The sequence below is a fragment of the Charadrius vociferus genome, unplaced genomic scaffold (assembly GCF_000708025.1).
Source record: "Charadrius vociferus isolate BGI_N301 unplaced genomic scaffold, ASM70802v2 scaffold332, whole genome shotgun sequence".
NCBI lineage: Eukaryota > Metazoa > Chordata > Aves > Charadriiformes > Charadriidae > Charadrius > Charadrius vociferus.
In genome coordinates, this window is record NW_009647418.1 from 2,654,024 (window position 1) to 2,668,955 (window position 14,932).

The following is a 14,932-nucleotide window of genomic DNA, read 5'->3' on the forward strand; positions in this document are numbered from 1 at the left end:
TGTGCTGGAAAAGGTCTTTGTATTTCTGCTGTTTTGACAAGGCACCTAAATATTCACCTTTTCCATCATTATCACTATACCCACCTAAGATGAAAAAGCACAGGCTCCTACTGGGAAAAACGAATCCCTTCTCCTTAAGGAAACACCATCACATACTTCACTCACCCATGCTAACCAGCAGTCCTAGCAATCTGGCATGCAGCAAGAAAAATTCATCAATGTTGGTTCAACTCAAACTCTCTGTAAGAACGAAAGGCAATATTCCCCTGAAAATCTCACTAGCTCCCTTCGAAAACAATGCTGCGCTTGCAAAATGCTCGCCAAGATCATTTACGTAAGAAACTTCAGCGAAACGAGCATTTGCATCGGTATTATATTTTCAAGGAAAGCAGCATGTCAGGTGCTCCACCATGACACTTCTCAGTACGTGGAACATCCTGGCCGGCCTTAGCACAGTTCCAACGGGAGCACCTAACGTGCTCTGGTACCCAGGGCTCCCCGCGCAAGAGGCACCCACAAAAGCCCCTCATGGGCCCCCCGAGCTACCCTTAATCTCCTCAAAGAGGTCATCCTCTGACAGTTTTTTCATGGAGAAAACCCACCACAAACACGTACAGCCACATCAGGAAGCTGGAAGAGGATGGACTTTAAACCAGGAACAACCTGTGCTGGAGCACAAGTTAGCCATGTGCCAAGCTACCCCACGAGCTTCGGAGATGCATCTTGGAGGGAATTCACTTCACGTGGGAACAAGTCAGGAAAGGACACTCCTCTCTTCACCGATCCAGTTTATTCCAGTCTCCCCCAAAAATACATTTGCCAGACATTTACTTGGAGATGATTGACAGTTCACATGTACTACTGCTTATTTACCAAGTAGGGCAGGAAGGGACCTTCTCTTGGTGGACAGCCGAAACAGCTGCCCTGGGGCTGTGACTGCATTCAAAGGCACTTCCCACAAGGACTATTTATGGGCTCCATCCTCTGGGCTTAAAGCCCACATCAAGGCCTCAAGCAACATGTAAACATGGCAACAGATTTTTGTCTTGCAGAAAATCATGGAACCCAGGACTAAAGAGCAAGGAGGGAATTGAGGAAGAGGCTCCATTTTCCTTTCACTGTTCCCTAGTGCATAGTCTCATTTCACCTTCCAAGACGACTCTGAAATACCACTGGTGCCTTTTTGTCTCAGTAAATGAACAGTACCAGTAACCCCATCATTCCATCTCAACAGAAACACTGAGAAATTAAAATACAAGACACACAAGGCACACTGTACATGTCCCACTGCTTAATTTTCAGAAAGACCCAAAGCAACATTGTTCCTAGTTACCGAAACAGCACTGAGGACACCACACACGCATAAAAGAACAAACATCACTTGCTTGATTTCACAGATCTGACCCACATCCTGTGCAACTAGTCCCAGCTGTGGCATGGGGAGGGGAAACAATACTTGAACTGCCACTAGACAACAATCATGTCCTCTGGACTCAGCCACAAAGTGTCACTGACGCTGCAAAGCAAGAGATGAGGGAGCGCAGGGCACTCTCAGGAAGGACTGGAATAGCAAAGCAGCAGCTACAAGCCAGAACTGAGGTACCTCTGAAAACGAGCAGCTCCCTCTGCTGCTTTACCAGCCCCCAAAGGCTCGTTTTAAGCAGAGCCAAGCAAGCAAAGCTCCCTTTCAGAGCCCATCTGTGGCAGGAGCTGTGAGCACCAATTTCACAGAGCAAGGAGACAGCCAGAGCTCTGGTTTCCCAGCTACCTGCTTTCTGCTCTAATAAATGGCACACACATCGTTTGGTGCAATACTATGTACAGCCCAAGAAAAATAGAAGACCAGGAGAGCATCACCCCAGGCCTTCATAAGGAACATACCTCTCCTCCCAGAGATCCCAGAAGGGCCAAGAGCTGCTTTCTGGGGCACGGTTTGTCAGAATACATTTGCTTTAGCAAATCACTTTAACCATAAACAAATCAGCAACAGGAAATGGCTGATCAGCTGAAACAAACCAGCTCTGGAGAAAGAAGGCTTCTAAATGCTCATACACAAAGATATGCCCAAAATGACACTTTTGTCACCAGCAAAGAATATAGCTGCTCACAGGACTCAAGTCAGCCAAGGGTGAGCACTCCTGCAGCCTGAAACTCGCACGGTTTGTCCTCTAGAGCTGCAGTCTTCCTACTGCAACATTTGCTCATGACATCTTTAAAGCCAGCTGCTTGGCACATCTGTGCCTGGACAAACATGAACAGCCAACTACTTGTTGGTACTTTGTGGGACACAGGACGGAGCTATCGATACAGGGATTGTGACTAACTCATCCAAAGGCACAGGCAGACTTCTCTGTCCTCTTGAGCTTCCGTCCCAACTGAAACTCCTCACTTCCTTAAACAAGCAGCAAAAAAGAAAAAGAAAAACAAAAGAAAAACCCACAAGACATTTGCATGCACGCACATTTTGGAGGCTGTCCAAAGCAAGTCTCCGCTTACATCAGAGGATCCCCGCCTGCCAGTCAGCACCGCATGTGCCACGGCTGTCACCCTGCTCCTCACACCAACTCTCTGCTCACTTAAGTTTCCAAAGACGAACATGGGAAAGCTTTCTAATTTCTGTGCACTACTTTTACATTAAGGTGATAACTAATCCAGTTGGTTTCCTACGTGTATCGTACCCTTGTACTCACCTTAAGGCATCCTGGGTGTATTATTTCATTACAAATGGAGCATTCCATTAGCATGAGATTAAACTTGCTCTCCTCCTCTTCCACAGTGTCCTCCTTCCCAGCTTCTCCGCACACCAGACACACAGCAGTATGAGGCAACACCGGCTGTTTACACGTATCAGAAAATAGTCTTGATCAGGACACAGAAGACATGGAAACAGAAGAACTCAATGTGCATTTACAGTATCCTCATTTCAAAGAGGAGATAAATAAGGATTAATTGTGCAAACTGCTGAAGGCACCAGCCCAGCAGAGCAACGAAGGCAAGAAAAAAACTGGTAACAACCAGGGCTGGGTACCCAGATCAAGCATCACAGGACATTTCATGGAATTAAAGTGCCATCCCTGTAGCAACATAGATTCATGGGGCATCCCAGGGACACACGAAAATGCTTTTTTGGTGGGTCCCTTGAATCTGTGAGCCGACACAGACATTGGCATGCAAGTCACTTCACTAGTGTACAAAGGGAGGGAAAAGAAGCAACCTAGGACATCACTATTCACATCCATTAAGCTTCACAATCTGACTAGCAATTTGGCAGCTTCCCTATTTTACAAGCAGAGTAGACAGATGTTATGGGACCCAATCCAGGTCTCTCAGCAAGCCCACAACAGAATCAGGAACAGACCTTCTTCTGACTGACAGCCTATTACCTAGGGCCCTGCTCCCAACCTGAGCATCGCAAAAAGCACTGCACAGACACTTAAAAAGAGAAATCCTCTCCTCCAAGTGTCACAAGTGAGAAGCATGCTGATTTTTTTTTTTTTAATCTTTTGCTGAGGCAGAAAGGGAACTGCAGCATCTTACATACCTGTCACCCATGTCAAAGCACTGAATGCTAGTCTAATTAAAAAGCTACCTTTGTGCTAATGAGGAACAAATTTCTGGTTTGCAGCAATAAGGTATAAGACTCATTACAAGAAAGGAGAGGGAGATCCCCATAAGAAGCTGGCTGTAATGTGAAATGCAATCGATTAGGTTGCAAATCCTGAACTATTAAGTAGCTAGAGGCAGAGATGGCTTTTCACAGCAAGGATGTCTTGTAGATGGAGCAAATAAAATCTCTAAGTGGATACCTGCACACCGAACCAAACCTATGCAGCAACAGTGCATCCTTCAGCAAGTTTCAGGCAGGGAAAAAGGTAGTTATACTAAGCCATTAGAGTACTGTGTGCTGCCCCTCACACCAATATCTGATACATTAGCTATGGCAACACTTTCCTGCTTTCTCATGCCAGTACTTACCCACGCTCCATTTTAAGAGCATTTTGCTAACGCTGTTTAATTCCCACCCTCTCTCCAAGCACAAAATAGGAATCCCCAGGATCCCACTCCAACAGCAGGTAAACCAGAATAAAGCTAAGCTGTCCAGAGCCGTAAGAATTCTGTCCACTTGTTTTGTCCTGTCTCCTACACAATAAGTATTTATACCCACACACAAGAACAAACATCCCAGGAGCAGTACAATTTTTATGCTGGGAGCAAGAGAGGTCTAGGGAACCTCCTCTGTGCCCCTACTAGCCCTGTCCCACAGCAGTGCTGTCACAACTCATCCTCCCAGCACAGAGCCCCCCCCACTCCCTTCAGATCTATTCAATGCAGCATAAAGTGTCACAGACACTCCTGTTTCCTTTCTTGATTGAACTAGGGATGCAGACAAGTTTCCTGTTCTCCGAATGGCAGTACAGGCTCTCTTAAGATTTCTGATTTTAATGAAAGTCTGTGTCTAGTTAATATTGTCAATGTTATTAAACCAGAGGAAAGCACAATCCCAGAACTGTAGGGATCATTACTTCCACAGAGCCTTGCTTTGGTGTTTTGGGTTTTTTTTTGGCTGGAAGCTGTTGGATAGGTACCATAATATACTACTACTGCAATTGTTAGAGACCATAATGAACAAGAGTGAAGACAATAGGATTGCTTATAGAAATGTAAAGTGCCATTAAAAGTTACAACAGCTCAACCTGTTGATTTTCTGCGCTTCTGCTGGTCTAAAAGTCTGTAATACTCCCCCTGCTATTTACACCAATAGGAACCTACAAAGGGCAGAGACGTCTTCAAGTGCATGCAAGGGTGGGACAAGGAATCAGGGTACCCTGGCTACCAAACCCTGTACTCCAACCACAGCTCCTGGAAATAAAAAGTGCAGATAACAAGGAGAAAAATATTTCTTCATTAGAAGAAAGGGGATGAGATGTAACTACACTCAGCCAGAGAGAACCCAGTTCATCTCCAAAAGGCTCATCTTATCAAGAGTGAAACAGCTTAGTATGAAAGTTTCCTTCATCAGTCAGGACAAGAAAGCACACTGCAGCCCTAATTTAATCCCTCCACTAAAAAGGCAGCATGATTTCACTATTTCTTCCCCCTGGAGAATAATAAATTCTTCATCCATGCTGTTCAATTCATGCCACACTCCAGGAAATCAAGTGTTCAAAGAAAAGACACTTGAGCTGCAAAAGCACTCTGCGGAAAGGTAGATATTCTATGTACTTTACTGAAAGATCCAGCAGAGCTGAATCCAGTCCTCTATGTCAAGAGCAGGGTATGGCTTAGAACAGGACATGGAGTGAGATACTAGGATCAACTACTGGAAACCTTAAGCACTTATCAGTTTTTTTTATCAGTGTCAGACCAAGTAATTTAATGCCTCCACTTCAGTTTCCTCATCAGAATTAAAGAAAAAAAAAACAACTAAGTGAAAGGCACTGTAAGAAGAGTTAAGAGAGAAATCAGTATAGATGGGGTGATATTTCAGTTATGAATAAACAACATTCCTTTCCTTAAAAAAACAACAGAAAACCAAACCCTTAACAGCAGCATAACAAGACCTTCCAAAGAATTAAGAAAAAAGCTAAAGCTAATTTTTACCCTTGAATGGGGGCACTGTGAACATGTGACCTGAGGAGAAGCTCCGTGACATGGAAAGAAACATATTCAAAAGGTGCTTGGACAACTTAATGGAAGATTAATCTGTCAATATTTGTTAAATACAAAGCTATCACTTGTGACTCGAGAAGCTTCTAAGCAATGTATCACAGGAGCCCAGGATACTGTCCGATTGCCTGCCTGCCCTGCTCTGATGCCCATCCCGACAGCAATTTCCAGTCCCTGAGGAAGACAAGCCCCAGGCTTGATGGCTCTTTGGCTCATTTGGCTCAGATCCCTCCTATATGCCTAGGCAAGAGCAAACAAAGAAATAAGATCTCAAGTAGGCTGAGGTCACCAACACCAGAATCCTGGAGGATGCCAGTCAAAGACTTCTCCATATATTAAATTGGTTAAGTAGTTAAGATGGTAAAGACACTTGCAAGTCAGCTTTTCTCAGGAAATTCAGAGATCCAAACCAAACAGGCCTCTTCTCCCTTTCAATGAGAACTTCCCACTCTTCCCCCTCTCCCCCAAATTCCAGAATTTCAGTATGATTTGGTGCACTGATAATCTCCACACCTACCTTCTATATTATTGGGAATGAAAGCTGTGCTACTAAGTTCTAGGAGCATTCTGGTTTAAGATTTGAGGGAGGAGTGGTGGAAGAAGAGATCTGAACCAAGAGAGCAGGGATTACACTGGATTACCCGATGCACTTTAGAGACTACCCAGAGCAGAGTTCTCAGTTCCACACCTTGTCATCAGGAGACATATAGGAAAGAAATCTCCAAACGAGCTGTAGCAACAGGCACACTTACTGCGATACACTGCCTCATAATGCAGGACTGTTTCATCCTGCCAGGTCCTCCAAATTTCTTCATGTCTTTGCAGAAGTGACACTCGCCGCACTCTGTCCGCAGACACGCCTCGCACTTGCGGCATCGCGTCCTCCTCCGACGTGCTCCAGCAGTTGTCCGATTAGCTGCGAGCTTTACTGCAGAAGCAGTGCCCAGTTTCCCTTTGGGCCGTCCAACTGCCCTGTTCTGAAAGAGCAAGACGCACAAGGTTAATCACATATCCCACTTACCACCTAAACTACAGAACTTCCTTGGACAGGAGCTGCACACATCTTGGATGTAAAACTGACAGATGTACCAGTACTATACACAGATGGGTAATACTCAGCAGATGCATACGATCATTCTTACAGTTAAAGGAGTTCCATTACCTTTTCAAGAAAAGATGCATTGGAAAAAAGACAAAGAAACCAAGGCATAATTGAGAGATCCCAAACCTACAGCAAGCCCACTTCAACAGGAAGGCAGGGAGAATCCATTTATGCACAACTCAATACAGGACCAGTCCCAAGTGACATGCTTGGCTGAGGTCAAGAGATGATCTGCGCCATTGCTGAGCTCTGGGCTAGGGAGCTCTCAGGATTGTGCTCAGGTTAAGCCAGAAGGTTTACTTTCCTCTGCTGGAAGTGGAAGAATCCAAGGAGGTAGTAAAAGTAATTATGAGCCTAGGTACAGCAGAGAAACAGCAATGGCTCAAGCCACAGAAATCTCCCTAAAAAAGCAGGAGAATATGAGCTGCTGCCAAGTGATAAAGTAGGAAATAAACCACAAATACTACAAAACCCTTCCAAAGTAGCTCCCCTTGTATCCAATACTAGCAAGTGCTCAAAAATAGAACACTAACTGATGCTGTGCAGAGGCTAAAAAGGGCATCCCAGGTCTAGATTTCAATGACCTTTAAGACAGAAGCTAAAGGAGCATGAAAATATTTTAAATGATTAGGTTAACTGCAATATATTCACTCTGGATATCTAAATTCCACGTTCTCATCAGAAACTCGGTTACATACAAGAACTTACAGCTCAAGCAAACATTGCTAAATACCATATAATTGTATGGGGCTAATTATGCAAGAACTGGCTTGGCTCATTCTTACCATTGACAGTTTTCTCCATAAAGTTGATAATAATAGGATTGCAAAGCTCATCTGGTTTAGCACTGATACAATTTTTCCACTTTCTGCACATCTCAGCATATGACCAACAGACAGCCAGTTTCACTTTCTGTTCTTGCTGAATTCTGGGCAATCACCAAGCCAGGGGCAGGCTGGCTATAGAAAGCCATGCACAATCTCCACTGAGGTTTTTAAAAGAAAGGGTATGGAAACATTCTACTTGGTACTACAAAAGCTTCCCTAAGTGTCCTATGATACAACCCTGAAAAAAAGCCACATTGCCAAGTATTTGAACTTCCTCCCAGCTGACTTAGCAAAGCTTCAGTTTCTGTCTTAAGATGCAGAAGAGTGCTGATATTTTAGCAGTCTCCATCCCAGGAACCTCAGCGCTGGGAGAGCAGAGAAGCCAGGAGCTAGACCTCTTACCTTCTTTCCCACAGACCTACTAACCGAAGTGGGAGAAAACATTGCTTAGTCAATAATGTTACACAGATTTCAGCAAGTTTTTAATTATGCTCCTCCAGAATAGTTTTTGTTCTGTGTGAAGGTTGACTCGCACTGTGCTGTGTGAACACAGACAAGTGTAGCTTCTTTCCCACCAGCAACAGCACCAGACACCTGGATTACGGATCAATTTCAGACACTCTAAAGAATAAATATTTACCTTTTAGACCAACTTTTCAGCCTCTCAAGGCTAAAGTCAGCTCTGGCAGGTCTGGCTTAGAGGCAACCTAGATAAGAGATGTTTCCTTCCTCCACATGAATCACTCCTCCATTCTCCCTATCGGAGTCTCCTTCCACTAGCAAGGGAAGCGAGAGACACGAACCAAAGGCGAGGCATCAGTGGGAACAAGTTAAACCAAAATACATACAACAACCTGGGCAGTTCCCCTCTGCCAATAGCACTTGGAAGATTCTGTGTGAGCATCCAACTCCTTCCCACTAGGTTTGAACATGACTAATTTTTTAAGACGACAAAAAGCAGTTACGACACCATCAGAATGATCTTTTTTTAAATGCAATCTCTTTCAAGGAAAAATCAAACTCGGTACTTTTCCAGCTGAAAGACAACCCCTGATTCTGCCACAGTAATACGAGCCAAGTCCTAATTCTGAGGACAGCATCTTAAGCACCAGGACACTGCAAAGATGCAAGCAGTAAAAAAGCATCGCTTGAACACAGAATTTGAGAATCCTAAAAAAAGGCAGGAAGGCGAAGGGACAAGAAACAAGCCTGAGGCCAGACCACACCACACAACTCAGATTTCCTTACAAATCACCACCACACAGCAGATGGCAGAGGTGTAGACCTCTGATCTCACTGCATGTAACATTACTTACCCACCCACCCTCCTCACTGCTCCTTAGGAAATCCAAGCATCTGTACTGGCTGAGTTTGAATTCATTCACCAACCGACCAATCCTCAATCCAAGCCACGTTTTCACTCCAGGATCTCGCAGCCAGCAAGGCTAGAGAGGCCTTGCAGGAATTCCCACTAGTATCTAGTTTCAAGGGGCTCCAAAGTGGTCGTTTGGAAACGTCCACAGAAGAAAATCTGGCCTGTGGGTTGCTATCCCAGAAAGGGGCTGGGATTCAAGGGGGTAGAAGGAGCCTCCAACATGACTTGGGGTTTATTTAGCACATGGCAGACAGCCAGATAAATTCCAGGTCGATGTTAGTGAAGAGATGCTGCAGGATTTCCAGCTCAGACTGCAGTTTTACAATGTACCAGCCCTGATAGCGAAACAAGGTGAAGATTTCCATCCCAGCTCTTGTTCCCATCTCTGTACTGCAATTTGCCACCCTCTAGCACAACTCTGTGGATCTGTCTTGCAAATAATGAGCAGGTCATAGGGGATGGCAGGATTCCTTAAGCTGGGTTTACCACAGCGCCCAGCACAGAGCAACTCCACAGTCTCAAGCTCAGGACTGGGTGACACACTAAGCCCTAAACTAGGTTCTGGGACCAACACAGTCTCCCACCTGTGTAACAGATCCTATCACCTCCTTTCCCAAGGAGATGAGCTGAGACCCTCAAGCACAGCCTGTGCCTGCTGACTCTGTAGTCCCCAGCAGCGACCTCTGAGAACTGTCAAGAAAAGAAAGATTATACCAAACTTGAAGAGATTTTTTTCTTAAATCTTACAACAAAAACCAGGGAGTTGAGACAGAGCCGGCCTGAAATAACATCACAAGCAATCCTCTACGTTGTCCATCACCTCCACAGAAACTGTGGCCATACTTCTCTGGCCACAGCAAGAGTCTTCAAAAGAGAGGTAGGAGGATGCTGAGTGATTACAACCACTCTTCCCAAGCTCGTAAGGAAGGCTGGGCAAGCAGCTGCTGAAGCATATTAGGATTAATATACTAAATACCTACCTCTATTACACTGAAACCTAGAAAGCTGGTGGACTTGCACAGCCCCCTAAAACAAGGCACGTTACCAGGACACCCTGCTAGGTGTTTGGGGTTGGGTTTTTTTTTGTGGTTTTGGTTTTTTTTTTTTTGTCCCCCCAATACTGCTATGCAACACACAAAAGTAACCTACTCCTGCCCTTGAAGGAGACACAGCGTGGCCCCTACAGCACCTGGGTACTGGATGTAAACTTAAGCCGTCAAACATAATACACTGTGAACTACAAAGCCATTTACAAATCATGAATTTGGGATCCCCCTCCCACACCACAGTGGTTAAACTGCCCACTCCTCAGACAGGAATGGGGACAAATTGCCAAACTGATTTTCAGAAGTGCTGAGCTCCTACAAACCCCACTGAATTCAATAGCACTCCAGGTGGACAACAATTAGGGGACTGGGCAGGGTGGTCACCAGCAATTCAAGTCTCTCAACAGGACTGTAGAACAAGCCCAGGTATGACACTTCCAACTCTAAACAAGCCCCTTGGAAATGCTACCTGGAAGAGTCACTACTCAGAACATTAGTTTATCTTGGCTATAGACAAACATTTGGCTGCTGGGAAATTTTCACTGCCTACTTAGAGGTACCTTAACACACTTTCACCATGTCATTTGCCTGCTCAGCAGTGACCGAAAAGCCACCCACCATCACCAGGATCAGAAGCAGCAGAGGCATCAAGGGCCTCTGCCCTGAGCACAACTCTTCCTAGAACAGAAAACTTTGAGGTTCACAGCAACAGACTTCTAACCTTCACAGTTGCAAAGAGTAACTCGAAAGACCTCAGGTAAACAAAAATATCAAGAACATCAGGCTTTGGAGACAACAGTTCACAAGCTATCAGCTGTTAAATGCATCATTAAGTAGGTGCTGATGTTTCCCAACTGCTATCCCAATACCAACCGGCTCTGTTGGAGTTGTCACCAGGCAACTTCACATACAAACTCCTCTGCTCTGGAGAGGAAGATCAGCTGACCCTACAACCGAGTCCAGGAGGAAGGAGGTCTTGGTCCTAAATGCAAGGCTGATAGAGCCTGCAGCCTAGAAACAAGCTCTTCTGCAAGCGGCCTTTACCTGGGCGTGGGCCTTATTCCACCACCCAGCTTCAGTGACCTGCTTAAACTGCTGCCACCGGCACCATACCATTATTTCGTACTCAACATCTCTGAGAAAAATCCAAGGACATATGCAGTGGCCTTCTGAAGGTGGCAAGCTCAGCGAGACCCTGAAGCACCTCACTTCCTAACCAAGTACAATCTGAACATCTTATGTACCATTGCGTAAATCTCTTCAAGACAAGTCATCTTAAATGTGTAGTGTTCATTGCTTCAGGGTGCTCTGCCACATAAATGTATCCCTTCCACTTGCAAGACAGGCGATTTCCTTCAGTAACACGTGGACAGATTCCGCTTATTCTGATTTGCAGTAGTTTGACGAAGTCCACACAACAGTATCAGCATCAGGAGATGAGGACCCAGGATTTCCAGGGTGCCAGTCCGGCACTTAGACCTTTATATGGCACTACATCCCAATACAATTGTTTTAACAGAATTAGAACAGACAAATTTAATTACCAGTCATTTCTTTATAACATCTGATAAATGAACACTAGAGGAAAAAAACAAAACACATTAACCCACAATTCATAACTGTTGTCAGCTAATACACCACCCTAAACATGTTAGGTCATGAGCTGATACTGGGCACTGGAGAAGCCTGTGGGGTACCACAGCAAAGGCTTCTGGTCAATTATTTCCTTGCCTCTTCCTGTAACATGAGACAGAGAGTGGAAGTTATGGAGAACAAGGCTCCCTTCCCAGGGCCAGCACTGTCCTGAACAGCTCCAGCAACATGTCCCCCTCTAGCCTCCAACTCTAGGCATGCAGTTTTGGCCTTTGTGCTAAGAAAACCAAATTGACAATTACCAGCAGTGGCGTAGACCAGCAACACACATACCAATGCCCTGAACTGAGATCCACCAAAGTCATTTTAGCAGAGGTCTCCAAAATAGACCCCGTCATTAACTCTACATTAACCCTAAAACAGGGGGGCTGCCATTAACCCGCCTGGCAGGTTTGACGGCCTGTTACACACACGCCATCTTCCACCACATAATCACAACCAAGTCAACAATTCTTCAGCATTAAACTCTTACATCTTTTCAACAGTCAACAGAAACCCTTGTCAAAGGAAAACTTCAGAGGAAGAAGAGAGGATAGGATGATGTGACTCCAGGAATTCAGTGGGGCTGAGGGGGAACCTAGCTTAAGACAGCAAAAATCACAGATGCCAACAACATCCTTAAAAGGTGTATTAACTGAAGAGCACAAGCCAACACCACAAACCTAACATGCCTGACTAAAGAGTACCTGCCTAAAAGTCTGCACGTGCAAACACTAGGACAGTTTTCCTCTGGCGGTGACAGTTTACAAGAGTCACATCACCCATTATTGGCACACGCTCCTGCCAGGGTGGAGGTGTCCTGCAAGACGAGCCCAAGGTCCCCCATTAAGCAAGGAGCATCAGAGGGAAAGGGAAGGCAGTGAAACTTTTTCAAGCCCAGCCATCCCCAAATAGGATTAGCCCTCTCCAGATGTTCATGGCCATCGTCTCCTCTAATTCGTACCTACAAACTTTCTCATCCTCCCCTGCCACAAGCCACGTAGTTCCTAGTGACCACTGCCAGGTGACCACACAGAGCTCCACTACTGAATAAACAGATCAATTTCCCACCAGTAAATAGAGAAGTTTATACCTCACAGGTTCATCTGGGCATTAGTGATGCTCCAGCAGCTTTTCTGCCAGCACAGCTATGTTGTTTAGGGTGTGATAAACAAGTGCCAATGCAAGTGCCCCCACTTATTTTCCTCTGGTAGTAAGGAGGTAGAAGTTAGGCCTGGGGGATGGAATAAGATATATTGGCAAAAATATGCTTTTGTAGATAAGCTGCATCCAAAGCAAGAGCTCTTAAAAAGAAAGATACCAGTAAGTTATACAGACTTGAGGCACCTTGTGCAAATGTAGCTTTTCTTCTTACCGCTACTTCAAGACAAATCCTCCTACCCCCACCCAGTAGCATTTTTCTCCGTCTGTTTACACACACTGAAGTTAAGCGCCACAGTCAGAAAACAAATTTCTTCCCACCCCGAGCGACCCAGCAAGGCTGGGCTCCCCATGGCCGGCACCAGGTGGGACACATGCCCTGGCACCCACACGCTTCCAGAGCCCCGCCGCTGACTGCAAGCGCAGTAAATCCTATCTGCTCTCGTGCTGGGAAACCTGACAGCCTTTTTGCCTTCTCAGTTTAGACACAGACTAGAGAAAGAGGAAGGAAAGTCAGGAGAAAGTCTGAGTGACAAAAACTGCAGCTCCTACCCAAGCAGTGACGTTGTGCTGTTCAACTACACCTGGAGAGCTGAAGCCTTTCACTGGTTACATAGCAGGGACCATCACAGTAGAAAAGCTATGTGATACCAATTTGACATATCCTGTGTAGAAAAATATAATAACTACACACATTAAAGCAGGCTTGTATGAAAATACAGTTGGATCCATGTGAGGGGTTTTACCACCGGAACAGCTCTGAACAAGGAGAAAAACACTCCACAGGTCTTTTCTACGTAGGCCACAGCATTATAATTTAGGTTCAGACCAAGCCTTTTAAGAAATCCCACAGGAAGGATCTCCGCTTTCTTGCATTAATTTTTGTTTTAAACTATTAAGATATAAAACCACTATCAAACCTCAGGTTTTAGAAGAGCTGAAGAATCCCAGAATGTAACCAACTTTCCAAATTCATCCTGCAAGGACTGGTACCTCCAGTAACGATTTCACAGCTGGTACAACGCAGCTGAGACCAATCTGCTCTCCTAATGATTAGCTCTTTTAAAAAAGCCTACAGTAATCACACCAAGACAGAGAAGCAAATGGAAAAGGCCTGGCATGGGATAAAGTTTAAGAAAAGGAAGGGGGCTGGGACATTTTAACTACCAGGTCCAGGAGTTGAGCAGTGAATTGAGCAGCAGCGCAGGCCTGTACATTCACACAATCTGCAGACTTAAGTAAAGGCTTAATAAAGTTACTCATCCAAGACCTGGCTTAGGTTCTTGGACGGACACTACACCATGCCAGTGCAGCACGTTAACATCTCTCTTAAGGTTTCCACACCAGAACTGCCATCCCTAGGCAGCACCCAAGGCACACCACCACTGCCAGTCCAAACTCTCTTTCTGTGCTGCTTTCTTGAAGCAAAACATCATAAAATTATTAGAAACTAAACGGGTTTTGGAAGATAGACTCAACACCCGGCCTGCGCACAAACTTGTCTATAAAAGCAAATTATTAGGCTATTTTAAAGAGCAAAACACCTTGAGTTATGAACAAAACTATCAAGTTTATATTTAAATTGCATACATGTGTTTAATTCTATTCCTGGTACATTTTTAATTGCTTAGGCAATTCTTAGAGAGTAAAATACACAATCTAGAACATGTGTTCTGGATTATTTTTCTGATTACTTCATAAATTTAAAAACTTTATTCTCCTTCTCCCACAAGGAAAAAAAACCCAAACAACAAACCACCACCTTCAGAGAATAAACCCTGGAAGTATTAATAAAAGTTCTCTTTTCATTTCAGCACACATCCTCCTCTTTATTCTACATCCCTTGTCCCTGGGAACGGAAAGGAGATTTTGGCTATAAATCGAACTAAGACAAGGTAGCCAGGCTCAGCATCAGACTCTCTCCTGAAGTCCTGCAGCCCTCTCAGCTATTTGAGGAATCTTATTAGAGAAAAAAATAAAAAATTTAAAAAAAAAAAAAAACAAACCAATTCTGGAAACGACAGGGCTATTCCCCCCACACACACCCGCGAGGAACAATCACACACTCCGAGCGCGTTCCCCCCCGAAGCGGCGCGGGGCCCTCGCAGCAGCCGAACTCCCG

At 44.9% G+C, this 14,932-nt stretch overlaps 1 protein-coding gene across 1 annotated transcript in view; it reads right to left on the bottom strand.

Moving 5' to 3' along the window:
- KDM2B (lysine (K)-specific demethylase 2B) overlaps nucleotides 1–14,932 on the bottom strand; it is a 119,227-nt gene that overhangs the window by 11,228 nt on the left and 93,067 nt on the right. Inside the window, exons 13-14 of the mRNA XM_009880286.1 lie at nucleotides 6,420–6,644; nucleotides 2,691–2,834 (exon numbers count right to left, since the gene is read on the bottom strand). Of these exons, the coding sequence (XP_009878588.1) occupies nucleotides 2,691–2,834; nucleotides 6,420–6,644 (369 nt within the window). The remainder of the gene's footprint in view (nucleotides 1–2,690; nucleotides 2,835–6,419; nucleotides 6,645–14,932) is intronic.